The sequence below is a fragment of the Hydra viridissima genome, unplaced genomic scaffold, assembly GCF_058129835.1.
Source record: "Hydra viridissima isolate aposymbiotic clone 2 unplaced genomic scaffold, HvirCarnegie_v1 scaffold_12, whole genome shotgun sequence".
Taxonomy (NCBI): domain Eukaryota; kingdom Metazoa; phylum Cnidaria; class Hydrozoa; order Anthoathecata; family Hydridae; genus Hydra; species Hydra viridissima.
Window position 1 is genome coordinate 1,176,183 of NW_028324311.1, and position 25,499 is coordinate 1,201,681.

General features: G+C 29.6%; 3 protein-coding genes across 3 annotated transcripts in view; 2 read left to right on the forward strand and 1 right to left on the reverse strand.

Annotated features, from left to right (window-relative positions):
* The window catches only part of LOC145194156 (uncharacterized), an 84,344-nt gene that overhangs the window by 22,012 nt on the left and 36,833 nt on the right, over nucleotides 1-25,499 (reverse strand). Inside the window, exons 15-19 of the mRNA XM_090069229.1 lie at nucleotides 24,078-24,653; nucleotides 22,038-22,150; nucleotides 21,957-21,974; nucleotides 17,369-17,380; nucleotides 9,560-10,024 (exon numbers count right to left, since the gene is read on the reverse strand). Coding sequence (XP_089925355.1) covers nucleotides 9,560-10,024; nucleotides 17,369-17,380; nucleotides 21,957-21,974; nucleotides 22,038-22,150; nucleotides 24,078-24,653 — 1,184 coding nt within the window. The remainder of the gene's footprint in view (nucleotides 1-9,559; nucleotides 10,025-17,368; nucleotides 17,381-21,956; nucleotides 21,975-22,037; nucleotides 22,151-24,077; nucleotides 24,654-25,499) is intronic.
* Nucleotides 1,753-5,800, forward strand: LOC149880654 (uncharacterized). Its single transcript, XM_090069079.1, has 2 exons — nucleotides 1,753-5,119; nucleotides 5,279-5,800. The coding sequence occupies exons 1-2, from the start codon at nucleotides 5,009-5,011 to the stop codon at nucleotides 5,798-5,800; spliced, it is 633 nt and encodes a 210-aa protein (XP_089925205.1). The 5' UTR covers nucleotides 1,753-5,008.
* On the forward strand, nucleotides 5,990-7,087 carry LOC149880655 (uncharacterized). The gene has a single exon (XM_090068863.1). It carries the CDS (start codon nucleotides 6,134-6,136, stop codon nucleotides 6,737-6,739), a length of 606 nt encoding a protein of 201 aa, XP_089924989.1. The 5' UTR covers nucleotides 5,990-6,133; the 3' UTR covers nucleotides 6,740-7,087.

Consider the following 25,499-nt stretch of genomic DNA (forward strand, 5'->3'; position numbering starts at 1 on the left):
TAGCTTCTAGTCTAAAAAACACAACAATTTAGAATTAAGAAAACAAAATATAAATTACCTTTTTTACTCATGAAAACTGCCAATGTGCATGTGCATGTGTTAAAAAATTGAAACACTATTTATAATAATACATCAAATAAGCCACATTACTACACCTTTTCAAGATGTAATTGAGAACTTGAAAGTTGTAATTAAAAAAGTAAGATGTAATTGAGAAATACAACATCCAATTTAGAGGTTGCAATATGTAATTAAGAAATACAACATGTAATTAAGAAACTTTAAAATGTAATTGAGAAACCCAACATGTAAATAAGAAATCGCAATATGTAATTTGAAATATATATTATAAACTTTTCTCAATGACAACTTTCATCTTCTAAATTTCATCTTTCGTTTCTTAATTACATCTTCCATGTTCTAAACTACATAATGCGACTTCTAAATTACATGTTGTATTTCTCAATTACATCTTAAGTTTCTTAATTACAACTTTCAAGTTCTCAATTACATCTTGAAAAGGTGTAGTCACCGCAATGAGTTATACTCATTACGGTGTTACGAGTATTTCGGCACTGGAGAAAAAAATTCCTTCTCCATTGCCAAACTACGAGTATACTTGTAGTGATTTTTTTTTTGTCAGTTACATTCAGAATAAAAAATAGTATAGAATTTTTTCAGATTAAAAATATTTTTTTTATTGGAATGTTGATATCTAGCTTTGGCAATGAGAATGGAACCACGCAAAACAGCCTCGGCAAAAATTAATCATTGCAGACATAATGGCTCGGCAAAGAAATAACGCATAGTTTAAAATAGCTCGGCAGCGAACGTGTTAACTTACGTTATATCACTTACGTTACCTTGCGATTATTTTCATGGAATTTTTATATCTATTATTTCGTTATAGATTTTTTAGAGTTATGTAACAAAAGAATGGCAGTTGTATTAAAACTCATTCATTCAAAGTAATTAACAAAAGTAATTTTCAATAACTGGTGACTCTCTACTTACAGATTTTTTTGTAGATATTAATGAAATTTTTAAATTGTTTTAAAAACACTTATTTTCTGAAGCGCAAGAGCAACTTAAAAAATTACATTTGGTATGACAACTTTATTAATTTTTATTGAGTTATTCAAATAAGAAAATGTTACAGTTATTCGAAAATTTTACTTACGCTTATAATTTTTATGTGCCCGCTTAATTTTTTAAAATGCTGCTAACTATTTACTCTCCCCTGCTGAATAAACGGGAGTGGGTGGGGGTCTTAATAAACAGTAGGGTCGGAAACTTTTCTAAAATCTAATAAACTTTAATAATAACGTTTAATAAAACGGGAAGGTCAAAGTTTTAAAAAGCTTAAAATATTATTGGTTGGTTGTTCATATTTTCATCTAATATTGAGAGAAACTTTTTCTCAAAGTAAAAAAATAAGAAAATATTTTATATTGCTTCAAAATTATTAAACGGGGGGTGGTGGTGGTGGTGGTGGGGGTGGTGGTGGTGGTGGTGGTGGGGTCCTAATAAGCTCCGAGGATTCGGAAAAAAATTAAAGAATTATTAAACGTCCCCTCTTGTTTATTCGGCTGGCGAGAGTACATTAAAATCTTTTAAAAAGATTTTGATGCTAAAACTGCTCGAACAACTTTGAAAACACCAAAGTGGATGGAATCAAAATATTTAATTTCATTTAGTTTCAATAACGTGAAAAAAGGTTTGCTTGCTGTTGGTTGTTTTGTGTTATTTTTTTTTTTTTTTTTTTTTTTTGGGGTGTGTGTGTGTGTGTGCTGAAATATGCAACATACTTTTAATGAGAGAGGGGTGCATGTATATCTGATCGTTTGTGACAGGAGGCAGGGGTTAAAATTGACAAATATTGGGTGATATACTTTAAGGACGCCCCCTTAATTCCATTTACAAACCATTTGTTTTAGGAAAACAAAAATATAAAGTGAATAAGAATATAATTTAAAATAAAAATGGTTACATCTTTTTATTTGTTTTAAATACTAAATACGTCACGGTGAAGTTTTTTCCGCTATGATCTGGCTCTTACCGACATAAAAGTAGTGGGATTTAGAGATATCTTTCACTTTTTTGGCTTGCTGGATAATTTGAGATAGTTTGAGTGCACAATTGCGCGCTGACATTTCTTCCTCTGACAAATATAGAACTTTGACATTTATGTCTTGAATAGCATTCACAAAATCATTAGCTGATTAGATTTCAATTTTTCCAGACTTTACTCTGTTGGTTGCCAAACGCTTTACAGTAGCCCCAACGCCATTGACAACTCCTTTGCCGTGCATTGCTGCAAAAAAATGCCAAAATATTATTCTGTTAAATTTCTTTTCAAAGTGCATTATTGCGCTCATCACGACTTTATTTTTAAACTGTGATGTAGCATTATCGCTAAAAATGTGAATTTCTTGGGTATTAAATGAAATAAACTCCAATAACTTATCCAAATTTGCAATTAAGGAGGTCTTTGTGTGATCCAGAGAGTCAGATGCAATGGTGAAAGTTTTAAGATTTTTTTGCCAAATAGCTGCAGTTAAAAGAGAAATTTGATTTTGGCCATAGTGTGCTGCTTGAGGCTCATTCTGACTAAAACACTTAAAATTTTCTGCATAGTCAACCTGAATAGTAGCAACATTCAATGATGGACTCATGGATTGAGTAATGCTTAGTTTAAAACATTTAGATTGGTTACCCTTGATATTAGCATGAGTTGTGAATTTTTCTCTCATACTCATAATGTGAGCAATCAATTCTTTACCACTTTCAAACTTTTTAACTTTTTCGATTACAGCGTAATGCTTTTCATTTGGTTTCTGCCATTGGTATCAACTTGTTTCAAAGTTAAGGGGTTCAATTGTGGCCAGGAATTGCTGGAAAAACTTTAGATCTTTGCATTTGTTGCATTTGTTGCATTTGTTGTAGAAACAATCATTTAATGAGTCCTTACAAACAAAATTTTGAGACATATCTTTCCCAATTTTAATGTTAGACGACAGTAAACGATCAACTTTGACCAAGGAATCCAAAGCAAATCGCATATTTTCGTGGTAAGTACAAACGCATACATTATGAGGCAAATTTGCGATAGATCGAACGTTTACTGGTCGTAGTTCACAAAACCTGCTTAATCCAATCTTGATATCTAAGTGATCATGTTTAAAAAGTTGGTATGCTTCTTTCATGGTTAAAAGAAGGTGACGAACTTGGATCTTAATCTTCTTTCCATTTTCAATTACTGATACAAAGTCCCTAACATTTGGAGACAGTCGACTAATGTCATCTTCGCAGTAGAACCTTTTTACTTTTATTTCTACTTCAGTTAAAGCTGGATTATTCACGCTATTTAATGGAAGAGTAGTTTCTTTGTTGAATGATCCATTCAGCAATGTGGCTAGGACTTCGTAACATTGTGCGGGATCTTTGGGCAATGATTTCTGGACTTTCTTGAGCAATTTCCCTTTTGTTTGAACATTCATAATGGTAGAAAAATTAACTGTTTTTGCAGAATCTTTCTTTTTGATTCGATACTTTCGGACTCTTTCCTTTATTTTTTCTCTTTCTTTCATTTTTTTTTCCGGATCTTGTTTTATTCGTTGACGATGAGCTTTTTGGTGATCAGCATTCATATATTTTTTCCGTTCGGAATCACGCTGGCGATAAGCAGCTTGATAAGTTTTAACTCTCTGTTTAGAACTTTTAGCCATTTTAAAATGCAAAGCAAATTTTGCTAAGTTTTGCTTGAATAACTTTGAATTAATCAAAACTTATTGGCGTATAAAGAATAAAAAAAAAAACCTTTAGGGAATTGCGATGTAAAATAGTTTTCGTCTTTATAAACAACCGTAACTTTAAAATTTTTTTGTTTTTTTTCAAACCCCTTGGGAGTTGCGATGAAAATCGTTTTTTTTATGTTAAAAAACTTTACGAAAAAAGTGCAAAAACTTTTGTAAATAAATGTAGTTTTAACTTACGTTACACAAATTCAAAATGAAAATGTGCCTTAACTAAGCATCGTTATTCAAAAATCTTAATGTATAAATATAAGATTTAATATTCTTTCACATATAATATTACAAAATTTAAGTTTTCAAATTAAATTTTCGAAAAAACAGAACTTGATCATGTTTTTGTTAACTTACGTTACGTGAAAATTGCAAAAGTTATTTTATTATTTCTTTGAAATATATTTATCTTTTAAAGAAAAAAATCTGACCAACAAGAAATTGAACATCTTAGCTCCATTATCACTTTAAAATATTTCGGAATACACAAAAAAAATCATGGGTAAAATAACATTTTACAGTGGTACTTTTTTAATATGCATCAATGAGAAAAACCGTAACTTTCGGAACCATAAAAATGACTTAAATACATTTATTTTAGAACTAAAGGTATATTTTAAATAAACTTTCACGTGTCTACATCAATATTCATTTGTTAAAAACTGACAAAAAAGAGTTTAAAATTTGACTACTTTTTCAGCTTCTGCCGTGGAATTGCCCATATACATTTCATATTAAAAAACATAACTAACATGTAATTAATATGAAATATGTTAAAAAAAGTAAAATTTAAAAAACTGTAAGTATGTAATACAATATTTAACATGTAAGTTTTACAACAATTCTACATTAATAATGTAGAATTGTGTAATCAAAGTATAATGTAACATTATACTTTGAATATATTTTTAGATCTAACTAAAAATGGTGCGAAACTATGTTCGCAAGTCAGAGCGAGGAAAAGTGTCACAAGATACAATGTTACTTGCAGTAGCCAAGTTACAGAATATAAAAGATCAATAAGAAAAGTTAGTACAGAGTTCAAAACCCCACGGAAGACTTTAGGAAGATATTGCAACAAGTACAATGGATTACCTTCTGCTAGTAATGCTTCTGTTCAAACTGAGGTGATTAATGAGAACTCAGTGATTCCTTCATTTTCTGATAATAAAAATGAATGCCAGATTGTTGCTACTGTTGACATGCCTGAGCCAAATGAAGTTAATGAAGTAACTACTATACTAAGAGATCTACAACCTCCTAAATCAAACAGAAAACCTTGGAACAAGTTTGGCTATGCCAAAAGATTTCAGGTATATTAATTTTTGTGTTTAATTACTAATTTGAATTTGATAGTTTGTTTCTATAACATTAGTAAAGACCCATGCACTCATTGTTAACTGTAAAACACAACTGGAATAATTAAAAAGAATGTTTATGCAATGTGTAGGCTAATTCTATTTTCTTTTCAGGTATTTGAACCTGAGCAGGAAGACTTGCTTGAGCAATACCTTATGAAAGCAAGTGACATATACTATGGTCTTTCTCCTAAGGAGGTCAGACGATTTGCATATACATATGCTCTTGCCTGCAGCAGAAAAATTCCCCAATCATGGATAGAGTTACAAATTGCAGGTTGTGATTGGTTTGCAGGATTCTTGAAGAGGCATCCAAAACTTTCTATTCGTTCTCCTCAAGCAACAAGTTTAGCCCGCTGCACTAGCTTTAATCAGCATAATTTTAAATTGTTTTTTGACAGATTAAATAATGTTTTGACAAGGTTTAAAGTGACCCCTGCAGGCATATGGAATATTGATGAGACCGGAAATACAACTGTGCAACGACCAGACCATATTGTCGCTCGTAGAGGCCTTCCCCAGATAGGTCGAGTAATATCTGCTGAAAGAGGAGCATTAAAGACTATGGCTTTGGCAGTTAATGCAATTAGTAATAGTGTGCCCCCATATTTTATCTTTCCGAGAGTTAACTTTTAGTCCCATTTTATTTGTGATGGACCAATAGGTTGTGATGGATCAGCCCATTCCTCAGGCTGGATGACAGAGAAAAATTTTTAAAAATTTATCAAGCATTTTGCCATTCACACACGTTGCTCAAACAACCGTCCTTGTCTAGTTTTGATTGACAACCACAGCTCTCATCTTGATGCACCAGTTCTTGATTTTTGCAAAGAAAATGGGATCACACTTTTATCCTTTCCAGCACATTGTAGCCATAAGCTACAGCCATTGAATAGAAGTGTTTATGGTCCTTTTAAAAAGTTTGTTAACTCAGCATGTGATGCGTGGATAACTGTAAACAAACAACCTATGACTATCTATGATGTACCTGGTATAGTAAGAACAGCACTTCCTAATGCTATAACTCCAAGGAACATAATGAGTGGTTTCCAAGTAACGGGAGTTTATCCATTTAACAGAGATATTTTTTCAGAAAGTGACTTTTTGCCATCATATACATCAGATAGATCAGATCCTGATGTTGATTTCTCCATCGCAGATCAAAATAAATCGACTGCCTCTCTGTCTACTTTAAAGGAAGAAAATTTTCCAGATTTAAATAAAATACCAGGTGCCACTCCTAACCCTTTACTTTCACCATCTCTTGAAGAAGTAAGGCCTTTTGAAAAAGCTAAGCCTCGAAAACAGAGAATAAATAGGCCTAAAAATCGGAAACGAGTTTCTGCTATATTAACAGATACTCCTGTTAAAAAAGCCTTGGAACATGAACAGAAGATATCAAAAGAAAAAAAAGAAAGGGCTTTGAAACAAAATAAAACAAATACTAAAAAGCTATTCTCTAACAAAGTAGGTGATCCAGATAATTCTAAAACCAGCAAGATTCAATCTTGTCAAGCTAAGAGAAAGAAACCAAACAAGAAAGATGAGAAAGATGAGATTGAAGATGAGAATTAAGATGTTTTGTGCCTTAGAAGCCTCAAACCTTTCTTAAACAGTCTTCCAGGTGCAGAGTGGATTCAGTGTTCAATCTGCCATCATTGGGCACATATGACTTGCGTAGAAAAAGAACTCAAGGGTCTATTTTATGAATGTTTATACTGTAATGATCTTTAAGTCCCATTAGATGAAGATAGTGACTAATCTGTGACTAAATATTATAATGTATGTAGCCATATTAAATGCTATGATAAGATAACGATTGTTCATTTATATATAGTTGTTTTCACTGTATGCACCTTTCTAACCTCAAATTTAACTAGAAATTATTTTGAGGGCCAATCTGCCCCAACACATGGGCCAACTTACCCCAAGTAAGGGGCTCATTGGCCCAAGGAACATCACCTTAAATAAAGCATTTTAAAAATTTTCACAAGTTTATTTAAGCTTTTAATAAAAGATTTTTTTATTTTATATAGTTTTAGCAACCTTCTCCCATAAAGAAACAAAATAAAACACGAAATGCGAAAAAGTTAGGAATCAAAGAAAAAAAAGCGGGCCAACGTGCCCCGGTCTACCCTACTTCTAAAGTTGAAGCACCTTTTTTTTTTTTTTTTTTCTATTTTTGAGAATCCGAATCAATGACTTTCCTAGCAAAAGAAGAAAATGGTTGAAAAAAATGCTGAAGATGAGAAAACCAGAAATATTAAAATAAATTAAAATAAAATATTAAAAGTTTCATTTAAAATTTTTAAATTAATTTTTAAATTGTTACAATCAAAATCAGAAACTTAAAATGTTGTAACTAAATTGCTTTTTTTTTCTTCAGCTGAAAACTTGGTTATTTTACTTTTTTTTTTTTTTTTTTAATAAGGGTTTTTTTTTTGGAAGTCAGCTTTCTGACTATTCAGTCAGAAAGCTCACCTCCAAAAAAAATGCCTTGTTTTTTACAAGCAATTATTTTATTATACATTTTACTATACATATAATACTAAATATTATTTCATTATAATAATAATCTTTAGGTTTACTTCTTTCAGCTCTGTATCTGTTTATTTTTCTGGAATTCATTTCTTTTTTATCCATTTTCATTTAATTACAGCTGTATTTGTTTCCTTACAACATTCACAATTACATATAGAAATATTTTTTCTAAATAGCAATTAGGTGTATATTCAATTGGAAACTTTTAGTACTTTCTTTTTTAAAAATATGTAATTGATCAAACTTAAAAAAGCTTAGTTGGTAGAAAAACTTCTTCTTACTGTTTCCAATACTAATTTATCTGGCTTAAAGAAACTTATTAATGCTTTTAAGTTTGCTGATATACCTATATGCAGAATATCTTACAATTACAACAAAATGTTTGATTTTATTCTTTTTAAAAACTTTTTTTGCATATTATGGTCAGTTTGGTTTAAACTCAGTTAAAGATTACTGTCAGGAAATTACATGTCAGGAAAGATATACTTGTGCTTGCACTTCAATATAAACCTATATCAGCAGTAATTTAGATTATAAGTTATATATATGTAATATTATATATATATATTATATATATTATATATATATATATATATATATATATATATATATATATATATATATATATATATATATATATATATTATATATATTATATATATATATATATATATATATATATATATATATATATATATATATATATATATATATATATATATATACACATATATATATATATATTGAGTGCCACTACTAAAGATTATGCAACTGCAAGAAAATTTTTTGGATTTGTTTTTTCATAAACCTAACTATACGGGAAGATGAGGGATTCAAAATTAAAACTTCCATTTAAAGTTTTTTATTTGAGACTATGATTCAATCTGCCATATTATTAATAACAAGCTGTTAAAAAGTTTTCAGATAGTACTGAAGCAATTATTCCCTCCAGTTCACAGTGCTCACAACAGCGTCTTTGCACAAGAATATGAGACTTAAAAAGAATTACAACCTTTATGGTTTGCTAGACCTTGATTAGAGTTCACTTAGCCTTGCAATTCTCCTGTAAAGATTACTTATTCTAGACATGAATAGATCTTAGAGATTTTTAATCACAGCAGACATGGATAAGTATGTCTGAGTATCTTAGAAATTTTAAATGCTTTAACAAAAAAGATCAACCTTTGCAAAAAAGGAGGCTATAACTTCTTAAAGTTTTTTTTATTATTAGTTTTTTTAAACACTTTAGCTATCTTTTATTTATTTATTTTTTAACAATATGGCAAAAAAAAACTAGCTGCATTTCTTTTCAGATATTGTACAGTATTTACAATGAAAACCTTTGAATATAGGTATGCAGTAAAGAAACAGAAAGTACTTCACTTTAATTGAAGCTGTTTAATTAAAGCATGTTTTTATGAAAATATTTAATATGGCAATATTTTTTATGAAAATATGGCAAATCCTTTAGGTGATTGGTCCATAATGAGGATGTGATGTAATGCCTTATGGTTGCCCTGAAGGTAAATAAAAAAGAAGTGATTATCAGGAACTTGATTACATCTTCAATTTGAGTTTTTGTTTTGTGCTATAGATACTTTCCATAATGGAGGATGGATAGGGAAAGGTCTTTTCAGATTTCCTAGATGAGGAATATATTTTAAAATATTCTTCATCCTGGATCATTTTGTTAACCGTCATTTATGGTATATTTCAGAATGTTAATGAAAATCTATCAAAGCTGATGAAAAGTTATCTAAGAATGAAGACTACCCTCAAATTTCTTAGCAAAAAAAAACAAATAAATAAAACAAAACTAAAAAAAAAACAAAAACAAAAGGTAACCTTTCTTACCTCAAACTCTACACCAAAGAATATGCCTTTTTCCCACATAACTAGACCTTTATACTTAATTCTTGCTTCAAAAACACCATTGTTAGTTTCAACCTGGACCAAATCACCAGTTTGAGCTGACTTTCCTTGCCTTAATTTGCCTGGTTCATTCAGAATTCCAACACGATCGGTTCTATTAGGAACAGCTAACATTAACAAGTAATATACTTCTGAAAGCTTGAAAACTTGAGAAATATTTACTGTAACTGTGTTTTGAGGATTATCAATAGAGCGCAAAAACAGTTTATTTTTATTACTAGGTTGCTGATCATCTGAATTTTCTTCCAAAAAGATTCCTTTTGAAGCTTGCCATGTTTGAGAATTATTTGGAAAAATCTTTGAACTTTTTGACTTCACTTCTCCTTTTACATCTTCTGTAAGAAGATAGAATTTCTTATCCCAGTGTTCAGATTTCAGTGACATATTCTAATGCAATAAAGCAAATATCCTTATCATATCCATGTTATCAATAAAAAAACTTATTTATATTTTAAGATGAACATTTGAATAACTCAATTATCATCCAATTTCAGTATTAAAAGTGATATATATATATAAAAAAAGCAATAACACAGTTTCAATTCTTATTGATCTAAGATTAAAAAATACTACCTATAAATTTTTCCATTTTAAAAGATAAGACATAGAAGTTAACAACTTTTAAAATTTTATATCTAGATATGTTGTTACTGGACAATACAAATAATTTAGTATTACCTTTGCTTTTCAGACTTTAGAAAAAATATTCATAGCATTTTTCCAGAAGCACATCTTTCATGTTTTTTAAAAAAGCAACACCTTAAATAATGCACTTAGCCATATGTTTAAGTGTGAACACTTAAAGATAACTTCAAATGCATGAGACTTAGTAGGTTTAGAGAAAAAAAGAAAGAAAGAAAACATGCATCTATGCGTGTAAAATTGAAAAATGGTTTATTGAGAAATCTACTTATGTAAATTACATAATTACAACAGTTTTGCGATGTTTCCATTCTGAATTTCGTATGAAAGTAATTTTATGTTTTTCAGGTCTGATTGTGAAACAGTTAACTTCTAGACAGCTCAAAATAAATTTATTTACACAATAACTAGATTTAGTTATTGCTTATCAGACAGTTTTTAAACAACTTAACATGATTTCAATATATATATATATATATATATATATATATTGAAATCATGTTAAGTTGTTTAACATGATTTCAATATATATATATATATATATATATATATATATATATATATATATATATATATATATATATATATATATATATATATATATATATATATATATATATATATATATATAGCGGCCTAAAATAAATTTACATATCGCTATTAACAATACGGTGGAGAGTTTGAATGCATTTAATTAGAACAATAGTATGCACGCATGAGTGATTTCAAAAAAGAAATAAATTTTAGAAGTGGAATTAAATAAAGTTTAGAAGAAGTGAAATAAAAATAGTACAGAGCGCTTGATTTTAAATTACTTTATCTTATATTTCTATAACACTTAAAAAAATTGTCAGGTAAACACTTGCTATTATAATACGGCTATTTTCATAGCCACATATCTCTTAAAAATACATCACCATGAACAATTATGATATAAACTTATATTCTTTAACTATAACAAATAACTTTAGTAAATAAATAATCAAAAATAAATCTACGCATAACATATTTAAGTAACAAAGTAAAAAAAATATCATAAAAATAACATAATAACAATAGAAAATGTTATATAAAAATTACACAGTACCAAATTCAAAAAAAAAAAACAAACTAAAAAAACTACTTTGAAATTTATCTACTTTGGTTTTATCTACTATTCTATGATGCTTTTAGTCTCCGCGAATGAGAGCGTAAAAAGCGAAAATGTAAATTTATTTTAGGCCGCTTAACTGTAGCTTTACCATATATATATATATATATATATATATATATATATATATATATATATATATATATATATATATATATATATATATATATATATATATATATATATATATATATATATATATATATATATATATCTGTTATTTAAATGGAGAAAAACAACATATTAATAGTACTTAAAGTTTCGTGCCTTACGGCAATCATCAGCTATTAATTACAAATCAAAAACGTAAAAAACCGTTTAAAAACGAATCAAATTTACGGTAGAACGAATTCTGTCGTAATGAGCAAAAAAACGCAATCATTTAGTCTTCAGTATCAAAAGAGGATAAAAGGAACTTGTTAGCATGTCGACATTTAGATATTATTTCGCTTCTTTTGTTAAGCAGGTTGTTTTCTTTATACGATAAAATTTCAAACTTCTCGTGAAGGCAAAGGTTACAAATCTTGGTTTCAGGGTTGTAAGGTTTGCAACGCTTTACAATTCTCCACTTTATTATAGGTGTGATGGCTTTTTCTTTGAGATTCCAAATTTCCTTTGAAAGGAACAGTAATATAAGTAAATAGTAAGCTTCTTGTAAACCAATGGCAAAGCACCTTAAATGTTACAGACTGGTTTAAAAAAATTAAAAACAAACATCTTTACAAATTTCTAATTTTTGACATTAATGATTTTTATCCTTCAATAAGTGAAAAAACTCTCAACACTGCAATCAATTTTGCCGAGCAGCATCTTTTACTAAACTCTGAGCAAAAGGCAATAATAAAGCATGCAAGAAAATCTTTACTTTTTAACAACAATGAAACGTGGATTAAGAAAAATGGGGGACAGTTCGATGTTACTATGGGTAGACACCTGATAATCGGTATCGTATAAGTCGATACCGAGAAGAATGGTCTCGTATCGCGTGGTATCGCTTATATACTAATGTCGATACTATCAGTATCGGTTCGATATCACTCGATACCGAGAAGGAAGGTCTCGTCTCGTGTGGTATCGCTTATGTTCCAATGTCGATACTATCAGTATCGCTTCGATACCAAACGATACCGATATTAAAAAGAATCGTATAGTATCGCATGGTCTCGAATCGAGACTCAATAAAACAAAAAAACAAAAAATTAAAATGTGACTTATTGAATTTTTTATAAACTAAATACAAATACAATTGCTTTTTAGAGATTTAGTTATTGTTTTTTAATAATCTACAATACTTTGGCTATCGTCCATTCGTTGTTTTTTCCTTTGCCAAACTTTCGTTGGTATTTTAGGATTTTCTTCTATTAATATTGGCAAAGATAAGTCTGATTCATGTTCTATATCACTTTCATTTTCTTGTTCGATGGGCCATTTTTTAATGTAATTTTCAAGAGCGGAATAGTTCTGCATTATAAATACGAGCTTATCTGCCTTGTCACTATCGAGATTGTATCTACGATCAGTGATGACAAGGCCAGAAGCAGAAAATGCTCTTTCAGATGATGCAGAGGTTGGTGGAGTTGCCAACCAAGATCTTGCAACACCCGAAAGGATAGGAAGTTCCGCTGCATGCTGCTTCCACCATGCTAAGGTGTCAGTTTTTCCTGCATTTTTGGATCTTATTGATTTTTGGTATTTTTCCATTTCAAGTTTAATAGGAGGGCTTTCGTGAAAATTTCCACTTAAGGTGGTAGACTGCTAAAAAACATTGAAAAAAGTAGTTTTTCAAAAGTTGATTAGTTAAAAACTTTAACTATTGCTGTTTTTAAAAACATACATATTATTTTACAAAAAAACATAAAAAGGCCTAAAAAAACAGTTTAAACTTAGTAGGGTGATTTTGCTTCCCCTAGCAACGCTCATAGCAACGTCAAAATAAGGCAATTTTAACTAAATTTTACAAAATCTAAGCACTCAAACCAATAGCTACTTCTTTGTTTTTTGTTTTTCTATGTTTAAATGACATGGTGTGAAAGAACAGCGTTGTTGAATTGGTTTATTACTATATATTAACTCGATAAAAGTGCATACTATCAACATGGGTTCTGCAGAAAGAAGAAATAAGTCTAAAAGCAAAAAACGTAAATGTTATAGATTACTTGCGAATAAAATTCACTTGACTTCTGAATATACTACTTCAAGTTCAAATAATACATCTTTAACAAATACTTCTTCAAGCAAATCAGCATCTGCTGAAAAGTTAAATTTACCTACTTCTGATACTCCAAGTATTAGTCAAGATAGTAATCCTGAATGTTACATTATATTTAATTCTGATGTCTTGAGTTCAATTTTAAATCTTGTTGGTTCTTTTTCACACAAAGATCTTGGTGCAAACAAGTTATTAAAAAGATGTCTTGATGGAGAAACACAGAATGCAAATGAATCGCTCAATAATGTAATTTGGACAAAATGCCCAAAAAATGTGTACGTGGGTAGGTCAACACTTGAAATTAGTGTTGCATCTGCTGTCATACAGTTTAATGATGGTAAAACTGGTATGATAGATGTTCTTCACAGTTTAGGAATTTTACCAGGACATTTTACTAAAAACGGTTTTCAAAATAGTGATGTGCTACGTGAAAAGCTTATGGACATAAAATCATCTGAAAAGTTTAAAAAACAAAGAAAAAAGCTTAGAGCAACAAGGAAGGGGTTTGATGATAAGCACAATGATGAAGAAGAAACATTATATGAAAAGGGGGGGTTTTAACCTGTTGTCAAGTGTTAATATATTTGTATTTTCAAAATATAAAGTTTTATTTGCATTTTTCTCTGTTGTAAAGTTTTTCATATTCTGGATAAGATTGCAGGAGCTGTATTTGTCCAATTGATTTGAAATTTTGTACAGATGTTCATTTTTATGAGCTTTATGTCCTGAGATAAAGAAATTTTGGATAAAAATTAAAATTAAATTTTTTGGGCTGTTTTGGGGTCAGGAATTTGGCCTAAATTTAGACGCATAGAAAAAGCTTATGGTGCATCGAAATTGAAAAAGATTCAAATTTTTTGTTTATCTCAGGACATTTATCTACTTAAAAGGTACACAACTGTAAAATTTTGAGACTTGATATATTTTACTTTTTGAGATATCTTTTCCAAGAACTTTGCACTTTTTAGGCCTAAAAACACTTAAATTTGCCCAAAAATTAGAAAGAGGAAAAAAAAAAAAAATTTTCTTTTTTTTTAATCCTATTTATCGTGTTTAAAATGAGAAAATCAATTGGAATAATGTCAGATTTTAAAATTTTTTTTTTAGCAGTCTACCACCTTAAATGGAATAAAAGTTCGATAGAGTTGGAATAACGACATGGAAAATTACTCATTGCAGGGGCTGATCCAGGTCATTTTTCTTTGGGGGGTAGTCGGACCAAAAAATATATAAAAAATAAGGTTTGCGTTTTTTCAAAATAAAACAACTGTTTCATTTGATATTTAGAATGATTTTAGAAAGATTATAACATAGTAATAATAAATATATTGAATAGTTACATAAATTTTTTTATTTTTTCTTATCTTTTTAATTTTATCAATAATATTTTGAAGTTTGAAGTTTCTTAGGTAGGGGAAGGGGGTAGTTACACCGAATACCACCGCCCTCCCTTACCTTTTTGTCCGCCCTTACACACTGTTTAACATAATTTAATAGTTTGTAAAAATTTAATATAGAAATAAATGTTGAAAAAATCTTTTCTTTCCTTTTAATCACGGTAGAAAAAATTGTAATAAGGATAACAGATGAGAAATTAAAATACAGAAGTAGTACCACACAATTATTTAAATTAAAACAAAGATACCAGATGAGAAATTAAATGATAAACATGATGTCATACAACCAGCTTAGAGAACTTTTTTTTTTATATAATAAATGAGCCATATATTTATCTCATTATTATACGAATTTACTATTTCAAATTACAAATCGTTTATAAAAATAACATGGAAGTTCTCATGATGACCCGAGTTGCAATAGCAAATGATACTATCGGTACCAAACAATACCAACATAACCGATAACTTTTGATACTAGTATCGATATCGATACCGTAAGGTATCGCACCGAGACCAAACGATACCAACATAAACGATACTTTCGATACCAGTATCGCGTGATCTCGATATCGATACTGTATGGTATCGCACCGATACCAAACGATACCAACATAACCGATACTTTCGATACCAGTATCGCGTGATCTCGAAGTCGATACTGTAAAGTATCGCATCGATACCAAACGGTACCAACATTAACGATACTTTCGATACCAGTATCGCGTGATTTCGATACCGATACTGTATGGTATCGCACCGATACCAGACGAGAAATCGAGACTCGAGACCGATTATCTAGTGTCTAACTATGGGGGCTTACGATGGTGCTGAAGTATGTGAATTAGTAGGAATCTTTCTATTATTTCAACTTTCGCAACATTATAAAAGAGAGGATTTCGGGCTATATCGTGACGACGGGCTAGCAATATTTAAAAACAAAAACGGTCAACAGATGGAAAAAATCAAAAAGCATTTTGTGAAAATATTTAAAAATAATGATTTTCTTATTTCCATCAAATGCAATATGAAAATCGTAAATTATCTCGATGTGACACTTGATCTTAATGATAATTCTTTTCAACCGTACTCGAAATGTGATAATGAACTGTGTTACGTCAACTGTGATTCGAACCATCCACCTAGTGTTATCAAAAGACTACCTCGAACTGTTGAATTAAGATTATCTTCAACTTCATCGAACGAACTTATTTTTAAAAATGCTACTCCACCTTACGAAGAGGCTTTAAATAAAGCAGGCTATAAATGTAAACTCAATTATCAACATCAAGTTGCCACGACTAAAAATACAAAACGCAAGCGAAACATTATATGGTTTAACCCTCCATTCAGTAAAAACGTGGAAACAAAAATAGGAAACCGTTTACTTGCATTGGTTGACCTTCACTTTCCGGTAAATCATAGATTGCACAAAATTTTCAATAGAAATTCGATCAAGGTAAGTTATAGCTGTATGCGAAACGTAAAATCCATCATTAATTCGCATAATCACAAGGTTTTACAAGACCAAAGAAGCATACCAAAAATCACCTGCAACTGTATCAACAAAACCGCTTGTCCTTTAAACAATCAATGTTTGTTAAGCAATATCGTTTATAAAGCTATCGTGAGTTCCGAAAATCTTGAACTCAAAGAAAAAGTTTATTTTGGCATTAGCGAGACACCATTTAAGCTAAGATATGCTAACCATTTGAAATCTTTTAATACGGTCAGGTATAAGAATGATACCGAGCTTTCAAAGGAAATTTGGAATCTCAAAGAAAAAGCCATCACACCTATAATAAAGTGGAGAATTGTAAAGCGCTGCAAACCTTACAACCCTGAAACCAAGATTTGTAACCTTTGCCTTCACGAGAAGTTTGAAATTTTATCGTATAAAGAAAACAACCTGCTTAACAAAAGAAGCGAAATAATATCTAAATGTCGACATGCTAACAAGTTCCTTTTATCCTCTTTTGTTACTGAAGACTAAATGATTGCGTCTTTTTGCTCATTACGACAGAATTCGTTCTACCGTAAATTTGATTCGTTTTTAAACGGTTTTTTACGTTTTTGATTTGTAATTAATAGCTGATGATTGCCGTAAGGCACGAAACTTTAAGTACTATTAATATGTTGTTTTTCTCCATTTAAATAACAGATATATATATATATATATATATATATATATATATATATATATATATATATATATATATATATATATATATATATATATATATATATATATATATATATATATATATGAATATATATTTATATACATAAATATATAGTTTCTTGGAATAATATATTTAGTTTTAATATAGTACTTTAAAAGTGCACTTCAGGAAATAAATTAAAATTTCCCGTAAAACAAGATGACATTTTTGGGTTAATCTTAAATGAGATCATATGAACCAATTAAGGGTCTGCGTCTCGGAATCGTTTTCTCGAAATGAACCGGGAAAAGCGTAACGAGACGAGAAATTTACGAAAAAAATAACGAGACAAATAAAAATAACGAGACGAAAAAAATAACGAGACAAAGGAAACGATTATCCTGGAGTAAAGTTATAAATCGGGACATAAATTTTTTCTCGGAATTTAAAAACTGTATCCTGGATAATTACGAAACGTTACGAGACAGATCAATTATATTAACTAGATATCTAACTCGCGCTTTCGCAGTGAAGAAAATTTTTTGCCAACTAAGTTTGATTTGCCAGCTAGAAATGACGCACAGTGACACAAAACAACAAAAAAAATGGCACTAAACCCCTCACAGTTTTTTGGTAAATATAGTGCCCTTTTTTAAATAATATTAAATTAGAATGATCATTTATTTAAAAAGTAAAAACAGTTTTTTGATAAAACTTTTATTTTACATTCCATGGTTAAAAGAAGTTAAAAATTTTAATATTATTTTCAAAGAAATCTAAAAAATGAGAAATTTTGAACCCATAAAAACCTTGTCTTCCGCCATTTTTTAACAGTGGTTTATTATATCAAAGTAAATGAAAATGGTTTTTATGGACTCATTGACATTTGTATTTCTTGAATTTGAGTTTTTTACTTGTATGACTTGTTTCAACATATCAAATATAGTTTCAAGAAACATATTTTTGTCATCATATGCTACTTAGAAATTTGTTAAAATGTTTTTTTTTTAAACAATTACTTATTATTCGAGAAGTACTACTTATTTGAAATAGAATTACTTAACAACTTCAGTATTTCCTGTAATATACAAGTAACATTATTTACTTAAACATTATAGGAAACGAAATGTGATAATTGTCAAAGAAGTAATAACATAAAATGTTAAACAGTGTAAAGTGAAAAATGATATAAAGTACTCAAAAATGTTTCTGATATATATTAATGATTTTAAAAACAACAACAACAAAAAGATTAGATCTTATCCCGAATATATGTGAATTAGGAGTGGATAAATTACGATTTTTGAAGGATTTACTTAACGAAATCAAATAAAACTAAAGAAATCAGCAAATAGAACATAAATTAATGCTACTTTAGATAGATTTATTTCAAAAGTGAAGAAAAAAACTAAAACAATGTGGTAGAAATTAAGATTCTTTTATAGAAAAAGAATACCAATGGCTTAAAGAAAATCTTATGACCAATAAAAGTAGCCATTTTGGTTCTGGAAAACCCCATAAACAATGGGTGGTCCTTGGAGAGCAAAGGAAAAGATAAAAAATAAAATAACTAAGTGTTGAACATCATGCTCTATTGTTAGTCTCTGCAAGAATTACACATTTTAAAAAAATTCAAATGTTTTATAGATCAAAAAAGTTAAAGAAACTTTGGATAAAACCTTTCCTTTAAATATGAGTGTAAAACAAACTCTTGCATAAGAAGTGAATCCTGACCTCAGCGGTAAACAATATTAAATGATCAGAAACTTAGCCCTTGGAGACATTTATCGCCTTCTTCCAATATATTTTAGTGGAAAGATTTAAATACTATCCCAAAAATATTTTTTTTCCCCTGATTTCAGTTGCTACCATTAACTTTTATAAAGCTGTGTTTATGTAGATGGTATAACAATATCAATAATAGCAGTTGAAATAAATAACGGTAATTGTGCCAGAAATTCATTATTTAAATTTCACAATAAGGACTAACTAGTATGTCTCGTTATGTTTCGTTATGTCTCGTTAAAAAGATGTAAATTCCGGGAAATTGTAAAGCCCCTATTTTGTCCGGGACATCTCGTCTCGTTTCGGTATCGTCCCGGATTTCGAGTGAAAATTGAAAATTGTCTCGATTTTTATCGCTAATCGGGACAAAGGTTTTAGGATCATCTCGTCTCGTCTCGATTAAAAAAAATAACGAGGCGCAGACCCTTAGAACCAATTTAAGATTAACCCAAAAATGTCATCTTTTTTACGGGAAATTTTAAATTTATTTCCTGAAGTGCAACTTTGAAGTACAATTTTTGAAGTACAATTTTGAAAGTAATTATATACTTCAAGATATATATATATATATATATATATATATATATATATATATATATATATATATATATATATATATATATATATATATATATATATATATATATATATATTACTGCACGTTATTTGGAATACCAAATTACGTACGGTATTTTTGATCCCTCATTGGCGTAGAAAAACTGAGAAAAATATTTTAAAAAAACTTTGCGAAATCCCGCGTTGGCCTCAGGTTTGTGCAATTGAACAAGATGAGAGATTGGACATCATGATTACAACGAAAAGTTAATGAGCTTTGCAACATCTGTACAAAACTTTCTTGATAAAGAATAATGTAAATATAAGATTGTTCATAAAATATTTCACTCAGAAAAAAGCCAAAGGTTTCGAAGCTGCGTTGTTAATTTAAAAAACAAACTTTACTAAAAATATTCCTTTTTTTTTTTTTTGAGAACACTTTGAACTTTGTTATGTAAGTATGTAATAATGGATGCATGTATGCGCGATTGTACATATCTACATAAGCATGCATATATGTATAAATCCATTAAGTTATACCCTACATAGTGCAACTTGTGAACTTTGGAAAAATATTACATTATTTAAAAGTTTTTTGAAAAAAAAACACACACTTTTCATGAGAACAAATAAAATCTTTTTAAAGAACTACAAAATATCTTCATTCTCAACCTATGTTCAACTTCCAGAACCTTCTTTTAGCATTTTAGGCACCTCTTATACTAAAATGTTTAAAAAATATCTTTAATACCAAATCAATGTCTAAGTGTGCTTTTAATATTGTCTTGTATTTTTGCACCGACGAGAGGGAGGGGGGGTGGACGGGGGAAGATTCCCGGGGCCCCGTGTATGATAGTAAAAATGAAAAAAAAAAAGTAACTAACGGCTGGAGCAACCTTAGCTGAGGTACGCAAGAGTTATTAAATATTGACAAATACGCACTCAAATTTAAATCCAATTTGACCTCTCTGAGCTTTGATGGACAATGAAATACTCAGAGTCCGAATAAGATTAATAAGTAGCTTAACAGTTCATTTAATGCATTACTAGATACCATTCGGAGAAAAGTTCCAAACGAAACTTATGCAGAATATTTTAGATTTCCAGCGTGTCTTATTATGCCACTTAAGAAAAGTTCGAAATCTACAAGAAACTTTTTAATAAATTGCTTGATAGTTATCGCTCATCAGTTTCGTTTTAATTGCTTTTCGCTATTATTGTTATTTTTGTTAATAACAAAGAAATTAAACGAACGTTACATTTCAAATTTAAAGAAAGACTTAGGAAAAGATCTAGAAGAAAAAGACAAAACGAGGCGTTATTTATCATATCAACGCATGTAAAAGATTTCTAAAAGGATACCTTTACCTACTTAATAGAACCTGAAATAATAAAAATTTGACAAGATTTTTTAAAAAATAATTCCAAATAGTTTTTAGACTTAATGATAAGAATAATAAGAATGATAAGAATGATAAGAATAATTTCAAGTCTTTAGACTGTGTTAAACATTCTAAAATATAGTCGATTGAGCAATACATTGTAGTTTAATAAATAATAAAAATAATAAAAATAAAAAAAACTGTAAGGAGGGAGAACTAAATTAAAAACAACGATCGAAAAAAACGTACATAAGATGACTCATCAACTCTTTATATAAATGAGTGAAAAAGCGTAAGTTAAATACAACTGGGAAAAGACGTAAACACGAAGACTCATCAACCTGCCGCATAATTAAAAGATGAATAAAAACTGAAATTGATATTGCAACCAAAATTCGATAAAAAAAAAAAAAAAAAAAGATACAGAGATTTCTTTAGAGCAACAGATGAGTACGGTCGTCTCTTTGGAAGGAGAGAAGAAAAATAGACGAAATTTTAAAGAGAAATTTTTTAAGAAAGTTTTAAGAATTTTAAAAAGAGAGAGAATTTCGTGATAAGAAAAATACTTTCATGAACAAGCAGTTTCATTAGCAGTTTAATAAGCAGTTGAATAAAAGAAGAAAAGAAGAAGATTTTAACATTGATTAAAGAAGAATAACCAGAAGATTCGTTTAAAGAAGGGATATTTGTAAAAAAAAAGAAAATATAAAAAGAGGAGTAATTGATATAAACAGAATTGAACACTGAAAGAAGAGTAAGAGAGTATTATTTGTATTTATATAAATATTATGAGTTAAAGAATGTTAACCATTACTCACAAATAGAACGTTTGTTGAGTTTTATTATATAACAGAATATATTGAGGACGGCAAATAGAACCTTAGCCCTTTAACGATTTAACCTTGTCCATTCCTAACCAAACTATCCCCAAACCTCGTACTTTCCTAATCAGGTAATCTCCACGGCACTAACCTTTTTCCCAACTTCTATTAACGCTTTCACAAAACTCTACAATCCATACCTCCCTAATCCCTTACCCTCATTACATCATCACACTAACAAACAAAAAACATTAAATTTTAATTTCATTAAAAACGCCACCCTCAAATTGTACATACCCAGTCTGACAAGCGACTTTGCAAACCATAATTCAGTTTTGTCATAACCTTACATGTTCTAAATGTAAAAGCAGGTTCTTTAGCTTCAATTACCCTAATATTTTTCAAGTCATCTTCATTTCACACTAGCATCAAAGTACTAAAAATTTGGACCAATGGCACTTAGTTACACATTTTGAGTAACAAAACTCCTAGGCATTCTCCTAAAATATGTCATTCCACCCCAGGCCCCAGTGAAAAAAGTTGTTTTTACATTTTTGGAATAAAGAAAAAGTTTTTTGATGAAAAACAAAACAATTAGTTTCTGGAGATGTTTTACAAGGCCTAAGATCCTATGTTCCTCACCACCATGAATAAAACAACATGATGGTTGAGTTTGTTTTCAAACCATTGCCAGCTTGGTTTTTACTAAAAAACCTTTATTTAAAAAAGCGCTTTGGTTAATTGGGAATACAAGAACTCTTTGGAGTTTAATCAGACCCTAATCAGATTGAAAAAAGAGATATAAAATATGTTATTTTTGTGAAAAGTGATTTTTATAAAACACTCGATTCATTCTTGTGAATTCCAATTTTGTAACACAATTATACGACTAGTTTTTTATAAGAATCTTTATTATTATTTAAAAAAAAGCAAAGAAGAAAATTGCGCCAACATATTTGGAAACTTCTTTTGCACATTAGAAATGGAAAAAAAAGAAGCTCTTACATAATCTACGACTGCCTCTGGCAGAATGTGGAGCTCATGTAGGCCTTTGTTTAATCAATTCTGGTCAAAGAATGTGAGGCCTACTCTTTTAAAACTCAATTTTAATCCAAGTTCATTGAAAATATTTTAACTGATTCTTGTTAACCTGAATTTAATTCAATTAACTAGCTCTAATTGGCATCATTGGAGTTGATGGCAGGAACGTAAAATCATTCTGGGGTACAGAACTGAACATTTATTGAGGAGCCGTTTTTCTAGAAATATAATAATTGATAAAGTATCACCAAATCTACAATAAAACAAGAGATAAAAATTCTTCAAACAAAAATAATTTAGATTCAGCAACAGCATATGGATAACTGTTAAATGTTACAGTTAAACTTAAGGTCGTTTTAAAAAATACCAAACATACACCGATATCATGGCATGCAGTGCGAATTGAGACATTTAGAAATTAAAGATAAAACAGGAAATAAAAATGCTGGTTTCAAAATCAGAGATTTCAAAATGCAAAACTACAGAACACAGGTTTCTAAAATGCAGGGTTCCAAAATACTTGAGGCAAAAAAATCCCCATTGTTTATTCTTTCTTCAAATATATATTTAATAAACATGAGTTTAAACACAAAAGCAAAAAAAAAATTTTTTTGTTTAAACGCAAAATTTCTTAAGTTTAAGAAATTCTTCTGATCTTAAGAGTAAATTTTTGGTTTTTTTGTTTTGATTTTTTTTTTTTTAATTATGCTTATATCAACTTCTAAAAAAAAATATACAAACATATGAGAGTTTACAAGTTATCCATTATAAAAAGTATTTAGCAAGGTTCGGTTGAAGTCTGGGAAGGACATTCTTCTTAAACACTTCTTTAAACAGGTGCTTTAAAAATTTGTATAAACCCTTCCGAGACGTTTTTTTTTTTTTTTAAAAGTACGAATATGTTTTTTTTTATGTTTTTATAATTTTGTTAGCCAATAGTACCTAATCTATTGGAAAAGTGCAAATAAAACATCAAGTGGTTAGCGGGGCTGGTGGTACATATATGTACCAGCAGTCTTCTGTAGTGGTTCATATGTGTGCCATCAGTACCATACAAATATTGTTCTTGAAAAAAGTTGAACTCTTTATTGTTATATAATAGGGTATTTTTGCTCAATAAATATTGTATATTTTGAGCATAACATAATTAATTGACATAAACAAAAATGAACATACATGCATATTACAAAATATTTTATGTATGATAGGCGGCAAAACATTTTGAACATAATGGAAGATCATATTCCTGACAAATTGTTTTTGTCCGTTTTTTTGTTTGGTTTTCCGCACATCTACATCTACGTCTTGTTGTTCCTTCCACATGAAGATGTGGAGATACATTTTTCAGTCGCAGTTTTTTCATAGATTGTCTCCCTCTCGACAATGAACGTTGTATAGCTGCAGTTTTTCTTCCCTCGTTTACCATTTGCTCTGCTAGGGGAACTAAAAATCGCTTCAGAGGAATTTTGTTCTTTCTGGCCTCCTTATGTTTTATCCAAGCATTTACAAGGGACATCATAAGTAAGCGATAACACACTTTCTTCCACCATTGTTTCAATTTACGATCCAGTTCATATAGTCCCATTATTTGGTCCGCTAAATCCACCCCTCCTATAATTTCGCGATGAAACGCAATCATCTCTGGGCAAGAAACACTACATTTTGAGCAGTCTCTCAAAGTTTTCATCACTTCTGTAACATCAGGTTTATGACAATTACTCAACCCGAGGACTTCTTTTGTGTCTTGCCAATTGACAAATAGCAGTCTATCTTTACTGCACTGAAACACATAGTCGCCTCTTTTCAGCTTTTTATTGATTTTAGGTACATATTTTCTATTTTTGTTGCACGTTCCTAAAGCGTCATCAACAACTAAAGATGTATTTTACATTTCAAGCGAATTTTACTCACAAAAGGCGTTTTTTTAATACTTGATAATGCAAACAAGTTTTTTTTTCAAGAGGGACTATTTTCTGGTCAAACTATTTAAGAGAAACTAAACTTTTCATGGGAAGGATGTTTTTGGAAGTTACTAAAAATAAAATATAATTTTTCTCAGTTTGAGCATTTTCGGGATAGCAACACTGTGCAAAATGCCCAGAATAAAGTGTTTGTCTTCTTTGATAGATATTCTAAACATGCATGTAAATTGGTTGTTAGTATAGATGAACAAACAAGTTTTTAAATTTTTTTATAAATAATATTTATTTCTTAAACTCTACTTTTCAGGTTTTGTTCCTAGAACAAAATTTAGCCCTCGAACCAAGTTATCTAAAAAAAAAAACTCCAATATCCCATTAATTAGATAATTTTACCTTATTCTGTACCATATTTTCAGGCTTTACTTTGTCAAGCAACCCTCTGATTCGATTCAACAAAATTTCTTTCTTTTTTTTGAATAATTTAGTTCAAATATTTTTCCCATCACCTCTAAAAATTTCATTGTTTAAAACGTATTGCAAAACATATGTTAGATAATTGAAAAAAATACTGCTTTTTTCTGGATTTTAGTATATGACCACTTTAAAGAACCAAAACAGAAAGTTATATTTATGTACGTAAACCCCACCACTTCGCCTCAAAACTTTTCATTGTATTGCTTGCGTGGATTTTTAGGGATATATACACTGACCTGCGCCCGATTGTCTTTACCATATCACTTTTATCCTCAACTTTATACCACACGTTACGCTCACCTTATATCACACGTTATCCTCA